The sequence below is a fragment of the Schistocerca gregaria genome, chromosome 1 (assembly GCF_023897955.1).
Source record: "Schistocerca gregaria isolate iqSchGreg1 chromosome 1, iqSchGreg1.2, whole genome shotgun sequence".
NCBI classification, from domain to species: domain Eukaryota; kingdom Metazoa; phylum Arthropoda; class Insecta; order Orthoptera; family Acrididae; genus Schistocerca; species Schistocerca gregaria.
The window spans coordinates 635,652,672-635,677,234 of record NC_064920.1 but is presented as its reverse complement, the minus strand read 5'-3'; the positions used below and the strand labels follow the sequence as shown (position 1 = coordinate 635,677,234).

Here is a 24,563-nt window from a genome sequence, read left to right as displayed (position 1 = left end):
CGCTAGACACTCCCGAACCATAACTGATAACCATACAAGGATCAGCAACAACCCATCGTAGCGGCCGGCGATTTGTGCACTCGCGGGCGTCAGTACGATCTACGAAAACAGCGCGATGTAACGACAGAGTAATAGTATCGGTCAGTAGTGTGTGGGCCAAAAAATAGGAAAAATGCAGAGATGTCAAAAATCATAAAAAAGCTGCCGTTAATATTTGTAATCTACAGTATATCTCTCGGCTAAAGTGAAGTTTCGCTAGATATGGTTACAATCGTCAACAATGTTCGATATTGGTAGACCTCAGGAAACCATGAGAGATTTTGTTATTAGCCTCCAAAAATTTAGCATGAATAACTTCCATCACAGCAATATTTCGTGGTGTTTCTGATGCGAAACACTTGCTTGTTAACTGAACGCATGCGTTATTCTCAGTTACTTAGCAACACAAATCAACAAAACAGAACGGCACCATATTTTCTAGTTTGACTAGTATACGTTTTACGATAATGTACAAAGTTAAAATACTGTTAATCGGGCCTGTGAAGGTTAAGTATTTCATTTTCTTTTCGTGATCAGGAAAATAAAATTAAGCAAACAATGTATAAGGTTAATTTATCGTTTGTTGATCTCCTGTGGGCCAGTAAGTGGCATTAGACACGTATGTAGTAGGCACGTTAAAAATGCGTACACTGTTCATACAGTATACTGTATACTCAGTGGTAAAGTGATTAATAGGGTAATACAGAATTAATTTCACCATCGAACATGATCGTGTAAATTTAGGTTCTCCTTTTACTAGTACTTTAAACGTGAAACTTAAAACAAATACGAGTACCAGACTAAAACCAAAGTTTTGCAAATTACAGTAAAATTATCATTCCAGCGCGCTGCCTTCCACAGGAGGAGGAGATCTACTGGACCGCACAAATGTATTCAGTTGACAAAAACATTTCTTGGTAAAACCAGTTGCCAGTAAAAATATTAAAACAAATTTAGAACATTACATGTCAATAACATTGTAAGGGATATTGGACAGATTTCAACATTAATAATACTCAAAGAGCCAGAAGATCTGACTGCATCACGCATGTACTCAGTTTCAGTTTTCAACTAAATTGTTAAAACATAATATAAAGACAGGAATTTCCAAACTGACCGTGTAATCAAAGATAAAAGAAAAAATATATGAAGTTCCTGAGTTCTGTTTCGGGGATGAAAATAAGAGTGCAATCTACAATGAAATCGTAGCAATAATCAAAATTTGAACAAACAGGAAATTAGAAGCAAGAGATAGGGCAAGTTTGAATGAATGGAAGAACAGACAAACTAGAACAACAGACGAGACAAAACAAGGCAGCCAAACGAAAGAAAAAAAAATGAAAGTGAAGTACGAAAATACAATAGAGAGGATTAGTAAAAATGCATGCGGAGGAGAGGAAGCAGTTAGTAAATGGCTCTTGCAGGAAGACTTCAAACCATTGCTAATACAATGTAGACCTACAGATTAAGCTCCTAAGTATTGTTTCTCTTTTGTTAATGTATATGCACCTAGCTTTTTGCGTTCTGAGTGTTTTAGCATCTGCTTTTGACTTCCCCTTGGAATCAAATTTCTTAATTTTTAATTATGTCTGATTGACAACAGTTATGTTTAATTGGTGATGTGCACAACACAGCACACAGACAATGCTTGGGAAAATGGCAGGAGAACTAATAAGAATTTCAGCAGTTTGGCAAGGTAGTGAAGGTGCTGTATGTATGTATTTAAGAAACAGCCCCAACTCATATAGTTTCTATTTGATGGTGTGAGACTCTGCCATGTATACAACTAAAACCACTGGGTGCCGACTGTGCTGTCTTTAATTTTGTCAGCACATAAGTTATTCTTTTTATTTCATAATTGTGTAACCTAAGGCATATTCATATTTCTTGCAAGTAAATTATGTTTTCACGTGTCATTCTACCTTCTGTATGCACATTATATTGTAAATAAATATTTAATTTTCAGAGTGGGAAGTCAACAATAGCCAATTTCTTGTCAGAGGCTGCAGACACAATGTCTAATGACTACAGAGCAACTCGGGGTGTCAGGATTCTTGAATTTGAATCACCAAATGTAAATGTAAATGGAAAATTTGTAACCTCTGATGTTGAGCTTTGGGACTGCAGTGGGAATTTAAAGTACGTGTTCTCCATAATACTTATTTTAAGAAACTAAAACTTTGATGCTGAAGAGTAACTGAACAATTAACTTAACATTTATTTTGAGATTCCAGGTGTCCTTAGCCAAATTTCTCTCATGAAATTTTTGGGATATCAGGTGAGAGGCAGAAGCTAAGTTTAAACAAGCTTTCTACTCTTTATCTTCAAGCAAACTCATCATCTTCGGCTGAATTACGAGTAGAGGACTCTCTGAAATATGATTTCAAAATGACAATGGTTCACTTTATTTCCTGTTTCATGAGTGTGTGCACATGTGTCATACTGCATTCACGTGCATTTGCACACTTCTTTAAAATTTCTTTATTGGAGATTGGAAAGAATGATGTGGCAGATTATTCCAGCACTAAGTAGAAAGTGAACTACTGCTTTCCTTTTGCTCATAACAGGTGTGTTCCTCTCAGCATAGGGCCTAACGGGGCCCTACCCCTTCCCCTACACACAACTTTTTCCAGCCTACATAACCACATCCTGTTTCCTCTCTGAAGAAAAGGAACCTACTCTAATTATGTCGCACCTGTTATTAAGTGTTTCCATTGATAGTACCATGAGTCCAAAGGTAAATATTGGCAAACCTTTCTTACCCCTGTGATTTTTTTCTGACTTTGTTTATGTAGCATTGATTATTTAACTGCATGTATTTAGTAGCTAAGAGATCCCCAATCTTGGTATTAACCTGAATATTACGTGCTACATGAAGAATGTTAATGATTGCAATTTTATCGCAAACAGTAACGCTCCTGATCATTTTCTCTCTGTCTTTAAGTATCCATCTCAATTTTTTGGTTAGATCAGTGATTATCTACTGCCTAATTTTTTCTGTTGGTAATTGTGTTCAAGTGCTTTTAGTCAAGAAGGCAACTAGTGAAAGTAACAGGTAAGTTACAAAAATCAGCGGTAACTTCTTATTACAAATTATGTCACGGAAAGTAAAATGAAGAGTCCCGCGAGGAAATTATTTAATTTCAGTTCATCATTTTGTGACACATTACAGGAGTAATATTATTTTTTGGCTATATGGGATAGGGTTTTATGGTTGAGAATTGATATTGGAGAATGATATGCATATTCTAAGTAGTCCATAAACAACAATATAGTGGAAGGTAGAGGTTACCTTGTACCTCTAATGGTCATTCCCTGTCATGTTTCACTCACAAATGGAGTGAGGGAAAAACGACTATGTATATGATGGTGCTGGTAATGACGATATGTTATTTCCTTTTGTTCCTTATGAATTCCAGATACATAATAGTTTACATTATTTTGCCTTATTTATACTGAAATTAATTTTTCTTTAGATCCAACCTTTACAGTATGATCTACATTATAGGAAGCTGTAACAACAAAAAGTGCATTTGACATGGGCTTCGAACAGCTTGTTGATTGCTATAATAGAGATTAAATGTATGATATTTGATAACTTACCATACTACCACAAAATAAATTACACTTACTAGAACAATCTTGTCAGGCTCAAAGGCTATTATTAATCAACCCCACTTTTTAACATGTACAGCAGGTGTCACACAAGGGAGTGTCTTTTCCTCAATGCTTTGCAGTGCCTATATTACTAAAACTATTAAAATTTCCAACTGCAGCTGCAGATTGCCTGTCTAATGGTTTCAAGGGGCAAAAGATTCTTTTATGCATATAATTATTGACTGAATATACAAATTGAAAATGCTGCCTTAATTAACACATTAAGAGGTATAATCGCATGTTAATGGTTTAAAACAATAAGTTGAGTGCTAAAATTAGAAACTGTGTGTATTTCTTGAGGCAGTGTAAGTCACAGGGAGCACAGAAACTTTTTCTGGTGGACATCCCCATGAAATAATGAAAAGAAAAAAAGTTTATTGCTTACTACACTTACACTGTTCATGCAGTAAAACTTCAGCATTAGGCATGATGTTTTAAAGCATTACTTCTTTACTTATCACTCTATTAGTAACACACTTTGCCAACAGTATTCACATAAACCACAGAATGGGATTTCAGTTCTTTAAAGAATTAGGGCAGGGGATTGGTGATAGGTTAGAAATGGACGTACATATTCTTTAGACAACTAAATACACAGGTTTAAAAGAAGATTCACAATTAATGTACAGTCAATAAGATTATCACAGATGGACCGCAAGTTTGAATTAGGCAAGGATGTGAGAGGAAACTGGCTGTGTCTTGAAATATTTACCTCAATTGATTCAACTTGAATGCTTTAACCATTGCACCAACACATTTGGTGATACTTTGGTGAGGAGTCAATACAAATTTGTGCACCTGCTAATGATTTTGCTATTGTTAGTATAAGAATATTATTGTTAGGGGAAAAGAGACTGAACTGAAGGAATAGCACACACAAGATGTTTTGCAATCAATGAAGTGAAAATTTTAAGAAGAATCGAAATGTTTGCAGATTACCAGCAAGAAATTTCAGTGTGGGAGCTTTTTAGTTAACGTAACCAATAATACAAAATCTGTATCCCATGAAATAAGAGGATTCATTTGTACTGGGATATTAATGTTTTCTGAGTATCACAACAGCCTCTTACAATGTCAGTCTGTAACAAACTTATTTATTTTGTTGCCATTTGTCATTTTGAGGCATAGTGACCAATCAGTGCTGATGAAGACAGCCAGCCCAAATTATTTTAAAGGTGAGTATTGAGGAGCTCATAACGCAAGGATCACAGAGGGCAGTAAAATAACACAGTCAGGATATGGGTACCAGAAGAATAAAGAAAACATTGTTGAAAGAAACCAGCTGTGATAAGACACAGAAAGGGATAAACAGATAATGTGAGATATACAGTTAACACAGTCGAGAAGGAATGTCAATTATTGCAGAATAAAACACACCGTCGATAAGGCTTGGGCTGAGACACTGTGGGAGTATGTTAAAAAAAGAGGAAAGAGTTTACTTCTGTCACCATAGTTTGATGTGTTAGTTTGTGCATGCAATTGTGAGTAATTTTTATGTTTAGTGGACAACTGTGGTGTTTAGGTTTCTTCAAAGTGTTTCTAATAGTATTGAAGCTACAAGAGCAAAACAGCAGTGTAGTAGATTAGTTTGCTCTGGACACCAGGCAAGTAAGTTACGTGCCCTTCATGGGCGTTATTCAGGTCCAACCAAGGTGGACAAAATGTTTCAGCTACAGCTGAAAAAATATCACCACTATCATAGGATGTGAATAGAACAGAAGAAATCCGCCAAGATGGTACCAGCAGAGTACTATTGCAACAGTCAACTGACTACTGGCTTTTTGCAGAAATTGATGAGTATTGCTACTACCAAACTGACAATAATAATTTATGCAGACAATGATTCACTTATAATTATTGTCGAAAGGCCAAGAAATCAATTGGTAACACACCTAATGGCCATACAGAAAATGATATTCATTGCGGTTATAACAACCAAGCAAAACATAGTATAGCCAAAGCACGAATGTAAGTATAGAAAGAAATTCACAATTAATGACAAACTACTTGTTAATAAAATGAGCACGGAGAGAAATTTGGAAGCATATGCTGCAGACACTGTAACAAAAATAGATGTCTTTCTTAGTGAAAAGGAAATAATATGCCATGTCGAAAGTGAGAGCCCAGTGTTGCATATGTAAAGATATGGGAAAAAAGGAAAAAAGTCCCAGAATGGAAAAATAAAGCCAATTCCTGTTTGTGTTCCAATCTTCCAAGGCCACCTTCCACATGTTGCAATTTTGGACAGGTGTTGTCCAGTACACTGGTACGTTCTCAGTAATCTTCACAACAGTATTGGTGTTTATAATTTAATGATATGAGTGCCATTCTAAGGTGTGTTCACTGCCCCGAAAACCACAGTTCAACTGGCAGAACCTGCACTGAATTTAAGCAGTGGGCAGTCATTAAATACATACTCCACTGCAAGCAACAATTAATCAGTACCAGAACAGAAGTAGTATCCTGAATCCAATCCAAGATGTCAAGGACATTTTCCAATCATCCCAACTGCAGCTGGCACATGTATGACAGAAAAGAATGATGTCATTTCAGTACAAGGAATATGAGCTTGATGCTATCTGTGTCCAGTGCCCTTTAGCACACCTGCAGCATACATCTGCTCCCCAACTCCATATGTTGTCACACCTGGTGCTCCTATAGTCAGCAGCGATGACACAGCATCCTCTACAGTGCCAAATTGACTGGGGTGAGGATGAGTGTCATATCATTCCCCCCCTCCCCCCCCTTTCTGCTAATTTCTACCCACTGCAACCACAGATAAATTTGCTATTCATATTTATGGCATTGTATTAATGACATTTTGCCAAGTTAGCCTGATGCTGCAAATTACATCCTCCAGGTTTGACGTGTGGATTAAAGAACTCATTCTTTTAATGCTTGTCTCATCTGCAATCCAAAACTGCTAAAGCAATTAAACAAACATTACAGTGGAATGCTCTCTCACCGACGTCAAATAATGGAAATATACCGAATGTACTTAAAACACAAAGCATCTCAGTCTGTTTTCTTGAAGAGGCTTGGTTATGTGTGACTCAACAGATTTCAGTTCTGGACTATCAGCTGTTTTTAAAAGATTGAGATGATGAGTACAGGGGAAAAGCTATCTTGATTAAACATGAAACTAGATGCACCTCTCAGCTTAAACATCCATGCAAATCCTATTTAGGCAGTAGGAATGAAGTTAAAGGCTTCTAGATGGCATATACAGAGATTAGTTATAAAATTTTAAGTATCACCTTGAAAAACTTAAGCTACGACTGTGAAACTTTGTGATGTTGTTAGTCCTGCTCATCATGTTTACCATTCAATGTGACACATTTTTCACAGTGACAGTTGGAATGGTGGAGACGATGGCTGTGGACTTCTTCATTTTAGCTGTTCAGGAAACTTTTCACCTCAAAAATCATCTCGTTGTCTTTTAGGAAATGCCTGCCATGAAATTGTTTCTTCATACAGGTAAAGATAAAAAAACCTCAGGGGTCCATGCCAGGAGACTACAGGAGTGAGGCAAATTCGACAGCCCTAAGAAGCAGTATGTGAATCACATCCTGTGCAGATTGAGGTGGGGTGTTGTCATAAAGCAGAAACACTCCACAGGACAATTTCCTTGATAGCCCTCTCATAACCTAGTTATAAGATTTGTGAGTATGCTCCTGTGATAGTTTGCCCTCTTACAAGCATAATCTGATTCCTCAAAAGCACTCAGCATCAATATGCCCAATGAGTTAGGTTCTTACCTTTTTTGGCAGTGGTTAATCCATTTTGCATTATCCACTGGTTCCTTTACTCCTTTATCTCAGGGTAATAGTGATATTCCTGGCACCCATTCATGGCAGCAGGGGACGGGAGGGGGGGGGGGGGGGGGGGCGGCAGCTAAACAAATTTTCTGGGATGTCCTGACACAGCTGCAAAATTTCCGCAGCTGCCTCTGTTCGGTAGGTTGTTGGGGTGAGTGCAGTCACTCAAGTACACTAGCAACACTTGTATCTTCAAAATATCATGCAAGATGTTGGAAACTCACTCATGACCAACATTGCCTATCTATATATGCCAGTCTTCAGGCATCGGGTTCCCATGCTTCATGCGACTCCAAAGCCTTAATAGAGTGTCTTCCACTTCATTCCTCATCATTCACATTTCTTGACCTTGCTGGAAGCTGACCACTTTGTCATATAATGATGGCATTGTTTTCGTACATTTGCACCAACTCACCCACAGAATGTTATAGCATTGTACCTCTTCAAATGCAGAAAACAAATTACTGCATGATACCTCAATTAGTCAAAGTTTTGTCCCATTTTGTTTTGAGTCTTCTAGTGGTGTGCTACAATGATGTAGTACAGGGACTTCAGTTTCAACCAAAACCGCACACACACCTACAAACAAACAAAAAATTAACTACTTAATTTTATTTTTTGAGCTGATAATTAAAACTGCAGGAACCACTTGCCTCAAACCTCTTACCAGTTTTGTTAAGTATACTAATCCCAATAAGAAAAAAACACTCCCATTTACAGTTGGAGAACTGGAAATGATGACTAGGAAGCATACAAAACAAAGCTTGAGGAGAAACTTAACAGCTATGCCAATCATGGTAAAACTTGTGAGATTCTGCCAATTATTTCTGATTATGGAGCATACTGTTGGTACTACAATTCCACATTTTATTATGTTCTTTTATCCTACATTATATTATGTTCCATTTGAATAGCAGACACCCACCAGTTTAGTGAGATAAGAATCCGATACTGCTATGGCAGAAAGAAGAGGAGCATTGGAGGTTTATGGGTGACATCTCGAAGTTGAACATATAGTCAATTCTGGCATCAATAGGTGCCAATGACGTTTATACTCAACTCAAAAGGAAAGTGCCAGCCAGGACAAAAACATTTTTGTAATAGTCTCTCATATGCCACTAAAATGAACTTATCTGCAATGCCAGATTCAATGCAGAAAGACTGAGTATACTCAACCTGACAATGACCTACATCATATTCTAAATGAACCATTCTGTGTAAAGGACCTCCACATGTCATTGTCGTGGAATGCAAATATTGCACATGGGTGAGACAACATATTGTAAGCTGTGATTAAGGCAGCTTTTGTAAGTTGAAAAATATTATTGCTCAGGATGTTTTATGCAGTGTGGTTCCTGGAACTGACAACTAGACAATTGTACCTACATACAAGAATGGGAAGCCACATTGTATAGACCAATAGTTTCACACCATCACTGTTTTATAAAAGATTAGAAAAAATAAAATAAAAGAACTAGTCATTTAAAGGAATGCACCTTGTAAGGAATCTAAGATGGATATGAAACTGTTAAAGGGCATTTCAAGTGGATGGGAACATGTGCCATCGCCATACAGATAGCTCACATACTTCAGATGGTATCACTGCATTTTTAGATGTTAAGACACATTATAGTGGCCAATTACAGCTTCCTCTGGAAGCCTCTGTGCTTACATGGATCTCACTACAGCATTAGGGAGACTCAAGTATTCTAATGACCTAGATGAAGACACAATTATTATTCTGACAGACTCACAGTCAGTATTGCGCGGCTCATAAAGAATCAAATAGACAGTAATTTCAACAGCTACTTGGTTTACCAGATAACAGAAAAGATTTTAGAAGTATACTACTGCAACAAGGAAGTTACTATGCTATTAGAGAAGATTAAATTTTCGACATTATTGCTAAGGATGCTGCACGCCATTTAACACACAGTGCAGAACATACTTGCATGATGGTGGTTCTTCTTTGGAATGTAACATAAAAAGTTTCTTGCCACAATTTTTTATCTCCACTTTAATGACAGAAGGTTCAGACTGCACCTCTCTCATCTGAAATGGACTAATACATCCCTGTGTGACTGATGTGGATGAACAAACCACATCATTTCTGGCTGCCACTGTGGTACCATCTGGCAAGAAATTTGCTGCAGAGCTTAAGGGGGTCAACAGCTACCGATGAGGATGAATATGTTACTTGCGACAAATGATGTGGTCATATATAAACATATATTTGCCTTTTATATTCTAAATTAATTGTTATTTATTAAATTTGGTTGCTAAACCTGGGGGTGAAAATAACTTTCAAATGATGTGCCACTGCCAAGTAACAGTTTGATGAAGCTTGGACCATACATACAAAGAACTTCTATAGCATAACGCAGAAAGCAACTGAAAGAAATACACAATGAGATGAATGGAAATGAGACTTTGGATATTATAAAAGGCAGTATGCAGCTCTCAATAAGCTGTGTGATCACTGCAGATTGCAATACATGCTTTGGAATGTGCTTCCGTGCTGGCTACAAGGCAAGTAAGCAATATTTGTGGTAGGTGTTCTATTCCTCCACCAGTGTGGTTGACAACTGCTAGATAGTCATTGGTGCTTGTGAACATGCTGCAGTACGTCTCCAACACATCCCACACATGCTTGATGATATTTAAGTTGGGGAATGGGCAAACCAGTCCCTTCACCGAATATCCGCTTGTTCTGAGAGCTCCTCCACTGACACTTTTTGATGCTGTCATGCTTTTTCATCCACAAAAAAAAGTAAGTGCCATGTGCACCCCTGAAAAGACACACATGGGGAAGGAATACAGTGTCACAATATCGTTGACCAGTGAATGTACTAGTTCAATTATGTATTCCCAACTCTTGCCATATGAAGGTACGTCCTACATTGTGAAACATTTTTGAACCCAGGTGTTATGATGCAGGGAGGCATAATGTTGTTTGGGCATACTGACCTCCAAATCTTTAAACACGGTATACTCACTGATCAATGATATTGTGACTCTGTATTCCTTCCCCATGTGTGCCCTTTGGTACTGACTTCGGATGACAATGCATGACCACATCGAAAAGTTCAGGTGGAGGAGCTCTTGGAATAAGGGGATATTCAGTGAATGGATTGGTTTGACTGTTCCCCCAACTTAAATCTCATTAAGCATGTGAGGAATGTATTGGGCAGACATACTGCAGCATGTTTGCATGCACCATCAACTGTTCCGTAGCCATCAACCATGCTGGTGGAGGAATGGCACACCTTACCACAAGAACTGTTTACTTACCCTGTAGCCAGGACGGAAGCACATTCCAGGGCATGCATTGCCATGCTATTACGAGCCACATCTTGCCCCCCCCCCCCCTTTTTTTTAAAATGTCCATGGGACCATCATAAATTGCAGTGACTTCAGTGTAAAGACTATCTTTGAATAAAAGTGTCATTTCATCTCACTGTGTACTTTTTCCAGTTACCTTCTGTACTATACTGTAGCAGTTCTTAGTATGTATGATCAAAGTTTGATCTGTATTACCTGGCAGTGACACATCATGAAAGTGCTGCTTTCATTCTTAAGTTTTGCACTCCGATGTATAATTTATAGATATTATGTATCAAAGATTGGCTGAAAGGATAATGTCTACAGACTATAAAAAAAGGAAGAATACAGCAGCTGGCAATCCTAGTGGAGATGAAATCAAACAGGGTTGTAATCAATCTGACAAAGTGTTTTATTAGGTAACTAAGTAAAATTACTTCGTGACCATCAACCCTGATGTTAAGTTTCTCGCTGTTCTCATATCTTTTACTTCTTGAAATTTCTTTTTTCTTTGATTTACTCTCAGTTAATATTCTGCACTCATTAGACTCTTCATTCCATTCAGCAGATCATGTAATTCTTCTTCACTTTTGCTCAGGATGGCAATGTCATCAGCGAATCTTATTATTGATATCCTTTCACCTTGAATTTCATTCCACTGCCGAATCCTTCTTTTATTTCCATCATTGATTCTTCAATGTGCAGATTGAACAGTAGGAGCAAAAGGCTACACCCTTGCCTTACACCCTTTTTAATCCAATCACTTCATTCTTGGTTGTCCACTCTTATTATCCCCTCTTGGCTCTTATACATATTGCACATTACCTGTCTTTCTGTATCGCTTACCCCTATTTTTCTTAGAATTTCGAACATCTTGCATCATTTTACATTGTTGAACGCTTTTTGCAGGTTGACAAACTCTATGAACGTGCCTTGATTTTACTTTAGTCTTGCTTCCATTATCAACTGTAACATCAGAATTGCCTCTCTGGTGCCTTTACCTTTCCTAAAGCCAGACTAATTGTCATCTAACACATCCTTAATTTTCTTTCCCATTCTTCTGTACATTATTCTTGTCAAAAACTTTGATGTATGAGCTGTTAAGCTGATTGTGCGATAATTCTTGCACTTGTCAGCTCTTGCAGTCTTTGGAACTGTGTGGATGATTATTTTTCTGAAAGTCAGATGGTATGTTGCCGGACTCATACAATCTACACACCAACACGAATAGTTGTTTTGTCGCTACTTCCTGCAATGCTTTCCACAACGAAACATTATCTCGAAATTTGGTAGAAAATCCGAAGAAATTCTGGTCGTATGTAAAGTACACAAGCGGCAAAACGCAGTCAATACCTTCACTGCGCAGTGCCGATGGTACTGTTACCGACTACTGTGCCGCTAAATCGGAGTTATTGAACGCAGCTTTCCGAAATTCCTTCACCAAGGAAGACGGATGGAATATTCCAGAATTTGAAACACGAACAGCTGCTAGCATGAGTTTCTTAGAAGTAGATACCTTAGGGGTTGCGAAGGAACTCAAATTGCTTGATACGGGCAAGTCTTCAGGTCCAGATTGTATACCTGATTAGGTTCCTTTCAGATTACGCTGATACAATAGCTCCCTACTTAGCACTCATATACAACCGCTTGCTCACCGATAGATCTGTACCTACAGATTGGAAAATTACGCAGGTCGCACCAGTGTTCAAGAAGGGTAGTAGGAGTAATCCATCTAACTACAGACCTATATCATTGACGTCGGTTTGCAGTAGGGTTTTGGAGCATATACTGTATTCAAACATTATGAATCACCTCGAAGGAAACGATCTATTGATACGTAGTCAGCATGGTTTCAGAAAACATCGCTATTGTGCAACGCGGCTAGCTCTTTATTCGCATGAAGTAATGGCCGCTATCGACGGGATCTCAAGTTGACTCCGTATTTCTAGATTTCCGGAAAGCTTTTGAAACCGTTCCTCACAAGTGACTTCTAATCAAGCTGCGAGCCTATGGGGTATCGTCTCAGTTGTGCGACTGGATTCGTGATTTCCTGTCAGGAAGGTCGCAGTTCGTAGTAATAGACAGCAAATCATTGAGTAAAACTGAAGTGATATCAGGTGTTCCCAAGGGAAGCATCCTGGGACCTCTGCTGTTCCTGATCTATATAAATGACCTGGGTGATAATCTGAGCAGTTCTCTTAGGTTGTTCGCAGATGATGCTGTAATTTACCACCTAGTAAGGTCATCCGAAGACCAGTATCAGTTGCAAAGCGATTTAGAAAAGATTGCTGTATGGTGTGTCAGGTGGCAGTTGACGCTAAATAACGAAAAGTGTGAGGTGATCCACATGAGTTCCAAAAGAAATCCGTTGGAATTCGATTACTCGATAAATAGTACAATTCTCAAGGCTGTCAATTCAACTAAGTAACTGGGTCTTAAAATTACGAACAACTTCAGTTGGAAAGACCACATAGATAATATTGTGGGGAAGGCGAGCCAAAGGTAGCGTTTCATTGGCAGGACACTTAGAAGATGCAACAAGTCCACTAAAGAGACAACTTACACTACACTTGTTCGTCCTCTGTTAGAATATTGTTGCGCGGTGTGGGATCCTTACCAGGTGGGATTGACGGAGGACATCGAAAGGGTGCAAAAAAGGGCAGCTCGTTTTGTATTATCACGTAATAGGGGAGAGTGTGTGGCAGATATGATACGTGAATTGGAATGGAAGTCATTACAGCAAAGATGTTTTTCGTCGCGGCGAGATCTTTTTACGAAATTTCAGTCACCAACTTTCTCTTCCGAATGCGAAAATATTTTGTTGAGCCTAACCTACATAGGTAGGAATGATCATCAAAATAAAATAAGTGAAATCAGAGCTCGAACAGAAAGGTTTAGGTGTTCGTTTTTCCCGCGCGCTGTTAGGGAGTGGAATGGAAGAGAGATAGTATGATTGTGGTTCGATGAACCCTCTGCCAAGCACTTAAATGTGAATTGCAGAGTAGTCATGTAGATGTATATGTAGAAATTCTGATTGAATGTTATTTATCCTTCTCCTTTATTTGACCTTAAGTCCTTCAAATCTCTTTTGGATTCTGATTCTAATACTGGATCCCTTGTCTTCTTTGAAATCGACTCCTGTTTCTTCTTCTATCAAATCAGACAAATCTTCCCCCACATCGTATCGTATGTTAATCGGGGACCTAGAAATGACATAGAGGCTCCGTCCCTGCCGCAGCTGCAGTGGCCCACAACTCCACGACGACTACTGCAGTCCACTTTACCCCTCTGCTGCCCCACACCTGAACCCCTATGTCTGCACTGTAGAGTAATGGTGGTGTGTGTGTACCTGGAGAACTTGTTTGCATAGCAATCGCCGACATAGTGTAGCTGAGGCGGAATAAGGGGAACCAGCCCACATTTGCTGAGGCAAATGGAAAAACCACCTGAAGACCATCCACAGACTGTCCGGGTGGACTCGTGCCAGGGACCAGGTGCTCCTGCCCACTCCAGAAAGCTGTGCATTAGACCACTCGGCCAACTGGCTGGAATTCATGTGTGATGGTCTGAACAGATGTCTGCCTATTGCACATTACGACCCTCTTCAACTGTCAGCAGTCTCTGTCAGTCAACAGACGAGGACGGCCTGTACGCTTTTGTGCTTTACGTGTCCCTTCACTTTTCCACTTCACTATCACATTGAAAACAGTGGACCTAGGGATGTTTAGGTGAGTGGAAATCTGTGTACATATGTATGACACAAGTGACACCCAATCACCTGACCACGTTCAAAGTTCATGAGTTCCACAGGGTGCCCAATTCTGCTCTCTCACGATGTCTAATGACTACTGAGGTTGCTGATATGGAGTACCTGGCAGTAGGTGGTAGCAAAATGAACCTAATATGAAAAACTTATATTTTTTTGGGGATGTCAGAATCTAATACACTATATGATCAAAAGTATCCTACTTCTTCATGGTCTTATGACTGTACTGTTTGCACTATTAAGCATTTACTCTTGCTATGATTCCAAGTAGCGGCACAATCATGTAAACACCTACTCAACCATTCTGTAATAGGTATTTAGACCTAAATTGCAAAATAGGTTCTCTAACAGAGTACATTATTCAATATTTTGCCTGTATTTTAACTGATAAACTCTAAACTTATTATCCATGGAAACATTTAAATTTAAGAAATTGTTTCACTAGTGTAGTTACTACAGTACCATCCATACATCTACACCATATTGAAATGTAAACTCATATTGAAATGTAAACTCAGATTTCTTACTTACCTGACATATCCTTAAGCAATCAATGCATTTGAGCACATCTTTGATTGTCCTGATGTAGTCCTGCCATCATAATGAAAGGTGTTGCGCCCCCCCCCCCCCCCCCCAAATTGCAATAGGCCCTTGTACCTCCTGTGAAATTTCTGGCACAATGCTTGAATATTGGGGTGGGGGCTACAGTCACGTTTTGTCTTAGCTTATTCAATTCTTTGTTGAGTCTTATGGTAGAAAAACAAATATTTAAAGTTGACACCTTAGGTCTGAACTTGCATGCCCACTAATACATAGCCTATGGTCAAATGTAATGCATGCTCAGCGTGGATGTTTGTGGGGAGGGGAGGTTGGATGTGAAGAGGATAGTTGAGACCTAAGTCTCAGTTTTGCAGGCAAAAGACTTTGGACACTTTGAGCTGATATTGAAAAATGCAAAACAGATCTACATCAACAGTGATACCCAAACAAAATAAGGTCTATACGTGTGGCAAGACCCAAACAGTGTAACATGTCCAACTACAGATTATGACCACCCATCTGCAATTTCAAACTTTTCACCTATTACGAAAACAGTGATACAAGTGTAGCCTGTTTCCAGGGTTATTAACACTTGATTTCTTATTTTGTCTTTTTTTTCCTTTTCATAATGTTCCTAATGCTTTTACATACAGTATTCTTCGGGCTACACAATAACAAAAATTAGTTTTATTATATCATATATGGAACTGTAAAGACCAGGTGCTTATAAAGTTGTTTTGTATTGTAAATTTTTTATACATGCATGAAAGTAATTTATTTAGGCTGATAATTATTACACTTTATCTTCAATTCTCTTCTGTCTGTCTTTCTTTCTTTTTTTTTTTTAAACCAAGCAATGGGTTCTACATGACTTATGAATTAATAATGATACAACAGGTTTCAGCAGCATTGGCCTGCCCTACAATATGAAACTAATGGTGTGGTGCTTGTGTATAAGCCAACTGTGAATGAACATGGCCAGCTGTTAGAAATGTTTTACAATTACTTTGTGATACAGAGTGGTCTTTCAGCAAGGAGTTGCATGGTCCTCGCAAATGTTGGCTCTGATGCTGAGCGCGATTCCAGACAACACATTAAACTCCGTAAGTGCTTTGAAAAATGATCTTAAAACTTTGTGATCTTCTTGTAAAGATAATTTTCTCACTGTCAAATTTGTTACAGCAGCAGATACATTTAGCAAAGTGCTGCAAATAATAGCTGATGTTGATGGAAGTGGCAATCGCTTGAGAACAGATTTTGGAATTTTTTTGTCAAATGTATTTAGTGGAATGAGAGAGAAACATGAAGAGGAGGAACTAAATGTAATGAATGTGCAAGCAGTGTGACAACACAGAAGTACTAGCAAAATATGTATTTTTAAGCCTCCATGTTACAAACATGAAATCAAGTAATAACAAAATAAATCTTAAAGAGAATTTAAAATGCTTCTGTTACTTCCCATCCATGAAATTTTTAAGTCTCTGTACCATTTTGTTGACATACTTGATGCTATGTGTGTTTTGCTAATATTTAGTATTGTCTATTTTTCTGTGAATGCTACCATTTTTAGGCATTAAACGTGAAACAAAGAACTTCGAAGCTTAACTTTTACCATTTGCCTATCTCAATATATTCCGTAAGTGTGGCCTAACAGCAGTCTCGTATGATATAAAGCTGAAGGATGCCTATTGGCAATGACAGCAAACCACAAAGAATAATAACAACAGATGAACGACCTTTTTTGTGTGTTATTTCATTTAACATATGCCTGCAAATTGACAGGGAGTAGATTTCACTAAGCTTTATCGGATACGGAAAAATTGCAGAAAGAGATGTACGAGCATAATCTGCCACCTCTAGGCAATGAAGTGTCTTATTTGTAGTCCACTTGTGAGTACATCCTCACATCCTCTCTAACATAAGACACAAAACTAAATATCAGCAACAGAGTAATTAACTAAATGGCTGTTGGTCACTGCAGGTGACAGCTGAAAACTGCAAAATTAAATATTTTTTTTTTTTTTTTTTAGTTGACTGGGTATTTTTTATAAACGGTCACTGCAGGTGACAGCTGAAAACTGCAAAATTAAATTTTTTTTTTTTAGTTGACTGGGTATTTTTTATAAACTGTAGTAAGCTTTACAGTTTTGTTCCAGTTCTGAAGTAGAATGTCGATACGTTTTGAGAGAATATTTGTTTTCTACCAACAGGATACGAGTTAACAAAGCAGTACAGAAGAATGATTTCAGAGTGCAAGTACAAGAAGAACAATCCTATAACCAGTTCATAATTCTGAGAATCTGTAAGATTAATCTAAATTCTCAGTTTACAGCACCCTTCATCATTTGCTACAGAAAACATAAGTTGTTATTTGTCTTTGCTGTCAGTGTCAATAAAGTGCCCTCAAGGTAAATACTGCAGCAGGTAAATACTGCAGCAGGCAAATACTGCAGCTAAATAAAATTACATTTTAAACAACATCTTGTGAGTGTTATTTTGTTGACTACTGTTGAGGAATCTTTGTTTGCAATGTTATTGAGTCCTGAGAATGCTAGTAATAGAACTGGAGCCTGTGTACATTTTGACTAGTACCTGTTCCATGAAGAGTGTAGCTACAAGAATAAAGTTTAAAAATCTCTTCATTTTGCTACATGACACTAGCATTTTATCGGTCCATTAAAAATGTAATGTTCGGTTTCCATTTAACACTTCTCTCTTCAACTTAATTTACATATGTATTTTCCAATAATTTGCAATGTTTTAATATAAGAAAGATTTTTATTTACACAATTTAAAATAAATCCTAGCTTTTTCTTTGATAGATTGCTGAGGTAGTCACATTTTATAACAAGTATTTTCTGTTCTTTTAGGATACATGCAAACATAACATCCTGCACTCAAACAGAACTAGGAAATACAGTAATCACTCCTAATCAGCAATATGCAGAACACAACACACAGATAACAATTACATTCCTGTTTTAATACATTATATATAACTCATGATATGCCAACAAATAATGAATATTTTTCATTGTACAAGAAGATGAAAATTCTAGTAAAAATTTGTAGCATCAAAAATATATTGCAACAACTAACTCTCAGTCTTAACAGTAAACAAATTTTGTATCTAATCTGTTGACGCACACTTCGACAAATATACTGGTAAATATACATTGCCTAAAAAGCTCTAAGTTTTGTTACTTAAACTATCTACATTGCCAAATCATTTAACACAGGGTATGCTGTTACAAATCAATAATAATTAATCTACAGAATTATTGACATAACTGTGTGACTGACTGTTAGGAGAACTTAGAGGAGCGTGTTATCTGGAACTTATCACTGCACCTGAGTGCTGTCTTACCTTCATATGAGAATAAATTTAAAACTGAAAAAAATATGAAATTATAATACACTGTGCACCATCTGGGAATACTATTTTCCATTTGTCAGTCACATTGTTATTTCAATTGTTCTGTACTGCCTGTAACTTGATATCCCCTAAAACATTTTTCCACTGATCTTAGTCACATATAAAATTCAAAACACATATCCAAGGCACAACATCAAGTGTTTTCCAAATATGCGTTTTCCAGCATTTATATTTTTTAATTTTTTTTTTTTAAAGGAAGAACAGTCTCTGCAATTTGTACAAGAAGAATTTACAAGTAAAGATTACACTGTATTTTCATTCATCACAAAGCAATAGCACACAAACACACACGCCCTTCGAGCTCAATTCAAACTGATTCTTGTAATGTCCTTGCCAGAAAGAATAATTTTTTTGGAAGATCGTAAACATTCAGCTGCCTATTCCAGCTCACTCTGAATAAGCATTACTTATGTATACCACTTGTATGATTATTTTGCACATTTATAACATGAATAGAAAATTTAACAATCTATCACAGGACCAGATGAGCACCACCTTTATTACGAAGAAATTGAATGATGAAATCTGGGACTCTCACAATATTTAGTATGCCTACAAAGACTGGAGTGTCCCTGAACACACCTGTTGTATATTTAGATTCTAAATACCCAGTGAGATCATCAAAAATAGACACTATAAGTAAAAAACTCTGTCTGTGTGATCATAGTAAAAAGAACTGTAACAAAGATATCCACACAATGACAACAACAACAGGTGAACCACATATACAACCACAAAAATGTGCTGCACATATGTAGACTATATGTACCTTGTAACAATGTCCAATGTAGTTTAGTAAATTTTTCCATACTGTTAACAGCTGATATCAAAATCTCAAAACCAAAACATTACTACTGGAATTTAATATCTCCATATATAAAACAATCTTTATGTTCGTGTGTAGTGATAGCAGCACAGTAATCAGTTCTGCAACATATTTTTTCCCATGAAAAAAAAAATACCAGTAACATGAAATTGTGAGTATGAACAAACAACAATGAAGAAGCACAAAAATTTATTCCTACTTTTTATTGAAACTATAGCATATTCTCTTGGGAAACGAAATAAAAGATGAAGTGAAGTAGATAAATTATAAATGACAAGATTATTAGGAAATGACATGCACTAATTGAACAATGAACAAACTTCAGAATAAAAATTAATTACAATTTGTCGGTCATAGGCCTTGAAAATAACTTGGCAATAACAGAACAGTCTGAGGTGGATCATTCTGATGAGTTGAGAGAACTGACAGCTGGGAGAACTGAATGACGGAGTTTGTGTATGGGAATATGGCAGACGTTTTAAAGATGATAGAGCCAAGAAGGAAGAGAATTTGGGGAATAGCAATTGCAATGGTATGGTATAGATGTGAGGATAAGAATTTCTGTACTCTTGGGACATAGTTGTGCTAAGTGGTAACAATGGAACAGTTCTGCACAACTTTTTAAATAGCCAACAAATAATGTTCTTTTTCTGTAGACTCAGCATTAGACTTCTTGTTAGCAACTCAACTGGGCAACTGCTAACTTTTCTTTGTTACGCGAATCACTTTTTTTTTTATCCTTATTTAATTATTCCATATTTTTTCAAATGCAATTACTCCATATGTTTCTTCTTCCAATTATTACTGTACAATTCAATTTGTCTATTTCATCATCTTATATATTTTTTGCTTAATTTGCAACTTCTTTTAGACAGCCACCTCCCTTGTTGCATTTTTAACTCTTTCTTCACTGAATGTCATTTCCTCCTTACTGCATTTATGCTCTTATTATCATTTAACATTAACAGTATGTCTTCCCTAGCCACTATTGCAACTGACACTCACTATCACACAATGCACAGTATCTAGGGATTAAATTCTATGTTTTTATTTGAATTCTGTTCTTGACCTGTGAATCAGCAGAACTTTCTAGTAGATTAGTTATTCAGAACAGCTTTCATCCAGTGGCTAAATAGTACCGATTTTCTGAAATCGCTTATTGCTTTCAAGTTTCTCTAAGAGAACATTACATTCTACAATTTAAAAATATTCATTGCTGATACACTGATTCTGGTAGTAGCCACGTTAATGTATCATTATGAGAGTGTTCATTTTTAGTAACTGGATCAACAGTTAAAAAAATAATTAGTAGCTGCTGTTATGGGTTACCAAACCAAACAGGTTCAGTTACGGATTACAACTATCAGTTCACTTTTACTCTTAGGGATTATTTGACATGGGTAGATTCTGCCGCAATATTTCCACTAGTTAATTGTAATCTATGCACAACCAAGGGCAAAACACACACTTCCAGCCACTTTCATTCATCCATTATGTTAAAATTATCTTTTGGTACTTTTTACAGGTTATCAAGTAGCAACTTACACATATCACACAGTGTCAGTTTCCAAGTGGAAGCCAGCTAAAGGATGTTATTCTCTAATTAATCCATCAAATCCCTTTTGCAGTTACCTCCACACTTTTAAGACATGTTCTGATGTCAGTTTTATGATTATAAGAACTCATGATCAGGGCAACACTGTTTTGAAATTACTCCGTAATTTATTTGCCACCTACGTAATTCGTTAACCACTAACAGCCATGAAGAGTTAAGGGTGGGATTTCCAAATTTTGTTTAGAACCTAAATTACATTGTAATTCAATTGCTTATTACGTATCATGAAGTACCTAGAAAATTAATTTGCTGCTCCATCATTTAACAAAGCGACCCCCCGCCCCCATTCCAAATACGTTCGTAATTCAGTGTTAAAGGCCACATGAAAACAGAAGTGATATCATAACAATTTGACAACTCAACTTAATCTATTCTGTTGCTCTGTTCAACTACAGAAATAGGACACACAAATTTCACAAGCTGCAATTTCTGCAGCTTGTCCGATGAAAATAGTCTTCAAATATGTCACACAATAAAAATATACTCATTTAACTGTTTGCACATGCACTGACATACTTTCATTAATGCACATACCTTATGTGGTCAGACTGATTACTAAAATTTTGATTAGGATCATGACATTTACAAAATACCAATTTTCCAGCACTTAAATTTACACATAAACCACTAGGGAAGCACCAACACAGTAGACATTCATATAGTCACCTATTACAACAATACCATTGAAAATTTTTGTCTCTTACTAATTGAAAACTAAGGAAGACTATATAATTCAGGCACTAATGACAAACTCTATGGACTGAGTAACAATGACAACTGTGCACCAAACTGCTCATACTTTGTGCTTCTGGAAGATTTTGAGAACCAAACAAAAATAAATTTTTATAATTCTCAATTTTTATCTTGTTAATCCAACAAGTAATTCAATAAGATAGCTTACTGATTCCATGTTCATTCCGTGCCTCACTATGCCTTCAACTTTCAGAACATTCACTTACTGGAACTGTAAACAATCACTGATTAATAAGCTGACTGGCAAAAAGCCAATGGTCCGTAAGTTTTTCCAACTAAACAGACACAACAGCATGTGATAGATCAACATAACCAAAGTCAGACAATAAACTCAGTAAAGCAGCAATTCTACACTGCTCACATAGTATCTATACACATATTAGTATTTGTTCATATACTGGAGGTTCTGAAGCATAGAAACAAAACTCATCTAGCCATGAGGCTGTACTTTTTATCTGCATGCAGAAATTATTGTGGAGTTCATTAAAAACTGGAATAATGATATTTTCGTTTTCAACATGAGTTATCCCTCTCAGCAGTCATTAGTATGTGCCATATGTATAGTTGGTTGTTTTTCTTCCACTGATTTTTCACTGTTGGAATATTTCACCTGCTTCTTACAGAGCTACAAATTTAAAGTGTACCTTGTATTTTCATAGAAACAAAAATAAAATGCAGAAATATATCACCTTATCACTTATCAACAGACTAATCACTGTGGAGTGTATGTCACTAACTGCTTTGTTGCTTTTGCTATGTCATATGCACAGGAACGTACTTGTTGAAGATAATATGACCGATCTGTCTCTCCAGTGCATCTCTGCAGGTTAGCACAAATTGTCTGTAGGCGAGCTGTGTTGCCATTCAGCTGACGAAGTGGTATACGGATATGCTCATCAAGAGGATTCTATGAAACAGGTAAAAATAAAAACTTTAATTAGTAACAGTTCTTTTTATCTTTAAATGTGAATGATGAAAACTGGTGCCAAAGAAATTAAAAATACTTTTCTACCCCTGTAATAAAAATTTACTATCTTTTTTCTTCTTCCTCCCTCTCTGTAACTTATCCCCCACCCACCCATTCATTCTCTTTCCCCCTCTCTCGCTCCAGCTTTTTTATCATGTTTCTTACTAGCACTGTATTTCAAAACAAAGTTCTAAAGTACTTCGCTATACTGTCTGACCTCTGCTTCTGTAGAAGCAGTTCAATAATTGTGTTTCATAAACCAGCTGGGTTCTGTGTAAGCTCTATAGTGTTAAAAGGAAAGGAACCGAAAATTGAAATTTGAAAAAGTAATCTGTGATACATAAGGATGTACAAGTGATATCAAGTTCCGTTGTAAAAAAATTCTGTGAACTGTTAGACTGCAATGCTCATCCTCAAGAGAGGAAGCATAATGCTATTCAAACACATGCATAAAAGTTTGCAAGTGTAGGGATTTTTAAGTAAGGTAGATGTTGAAAAGTTGCTCAAGTCTGAGTTAAGGAAAGACACTACACACACAGCAAATGTAGGAAGTGAAAATTTGATGATTGCACATATGCACGTGGACAGACCCTATATTGTGCAGGGTGGGCACACAATGTTGGGATTGCATTTTGGTAGGTGGACTAGAGGACAGGGGATCAGATGGGGTGCGTAGAGGGACAGAGAGGCAGGAGGAGGGGTTGGGGCGGTGTTACTAGTGGGTGGCTTGGAGGAAGAAAGCAGACTGCTGGCTAGGAATGTGGGAGTGAGGGCTAGGCATGCGATGAGGTGTGGTACATGATGATGATGTGGCAGTATGAACTGTGAGTGAATGACAGAACAGATCACGATCTTATCCCTGTGATTCAAACTGACCTGTAGTCCTCCTAAAAACCTCAGGTCCCTTACAAGGACTTATACCTCAATCCATACAACTCCTCACCTCACCCAAACCACACACCCTTACCTTTTACCTTCTTCCTAATATCCACAAACCCAATCATCCTGGCCGTCTCATAGCTGCTGGCTCCAAAGCACCCACTGAATGTACATCTGCCTTACTTCATTAACACCTGCAACACAGGGTACAAAGACTTCCCTCCTCCACTCTCACTTCAGCCTTCACTGGACGTAATTATCCCAAGAGCCTAGTTCAAATGCAGATTTCCTGGGCCATCACATCCAATCCTGGTACTGGTGATCCCTCCAAACAATGTTGGAGCACACCACTTGTCACCCAGTGTTATCAGCTACTTCAACAAGGCCATGACTTCCTAAAATCATGTGCACTGAAATGAAATCCCTTCTGTCCGAGATTTTGCCCACAACACCTAGAATAGCTTTTTGTCCCCCTCACAATCCATGCAATATCCTTATCAAACCTTCTACTCCTTTGGTACCCATCTCCCTACCCTATCGCTCCTACCCCTGTGACAGTCCCTGCTGAAAGACTTGCCCTATGCATCCTCCTTCCACCACCTATTCCACTCCTGTAACTGGCAAAACATATACTATCAAAAGGAGAGCCACCTGTGAAACAATGCACGTCATATAACAGTTGTTATGTAAACACTATTTGGCTTTTTACATTGGCTTGCCTACCACCCAGCTATCAGTCAGGAAGAATGGACATAGGCAGAGGGTGTATACAGGCAACTTGCAATATCCTGTTGCAGAGCATGTTTTACAACATGACAGTCATGACCTCGGTGCCTGATTCACCAGGCACACCTTCCGTGTTCTTCGCCCAGACACCAATTTCTCAGAACTCCACGGGTGGGTACTAGCACTACAACATATCCTTGGTTCTCGCCACGTACCTGGC

The 24,563-nt window shown here is 37.5% G+C and overlaps 2 protein-coding genes across 4 annotated transcripts in view; one reads left to right on the top strand and one right to left on the bottom strand.

Moving 5' to 3' along the window:
• Positions 1-369: 369 nt before the first annotated feature.
• LOC126360279 (intraflagellar transport protein 22 homolog) lies at positions 370-19,825 on the top strand. Of its 2 annotated transcripts, none has more exons than XM_050007696.1 (4): positions 370-545; positions 2,006-2,178; positions 16,039-16,244; positions 16,324-19,825. In XM_050007696.1, the coding sequence occupies exons 1-4, from the start codon at positions 507-509 to the stop codon at positions 16,485-16,487; spliced, it is 582 nt and encodes a 193-aa protein (XP_049863653.1). In that variant the 5' UTR covers positions 370-506; the 3' UTR covers positions 16,488-19,825. The 2 variants fall into 2 exon arrangements, with proteins under 2 accessions (XP_049863653.1, XP_049863654.1); XM_050007697.1 differs by having other exon boundaries at positions 374-545; positions 16,327-19,825.
• Positions 17,900-24,563, bottom strand: part of LOC126360253 (ARF GTPase-activating protein GIT1) — a 238,080-nt gene continuing 231,416 nt past the window's right edge. For both annotated transcript variants that reach the window (XM_050007694.1, XM_050007695.1), the window contains one exon: positions 17,900-22,678. In XM_050007694.1, the coding sequence (XP_049863651.1) occupies positions 22,484-22,678 (195 nt within the window). In that variant the 3' untranslated portion in view covers positions 17,900-22,483. The remainder of the gene's footprint in view (positions 22,679-24,563) is intronic.

Excerpts from the sequence above, each read along its gene's own strand:
- LOC126360279 (XM_050007696.1), top strand. The coding sequence starts at position 507 with ATGTACAAAGTTAAAATACTGTTAATCGGGCCTGTGAAG. Across the intron at positions 2,179-16,038 it reads GACTGCAGTGGGAATTTAAA|GTTTCAGCAGCATTGGCCTG; the intron begins GTACGTGTTCTC and ends ATGATACAACAG. Across the intron at positions 16,245-16,323 it reads CAGACAACACATTAAACTCC|CAGCAGATACATTTAGCAAA; the intron begins GTAAGTGCTTTG and ends AATTTGTTACAG.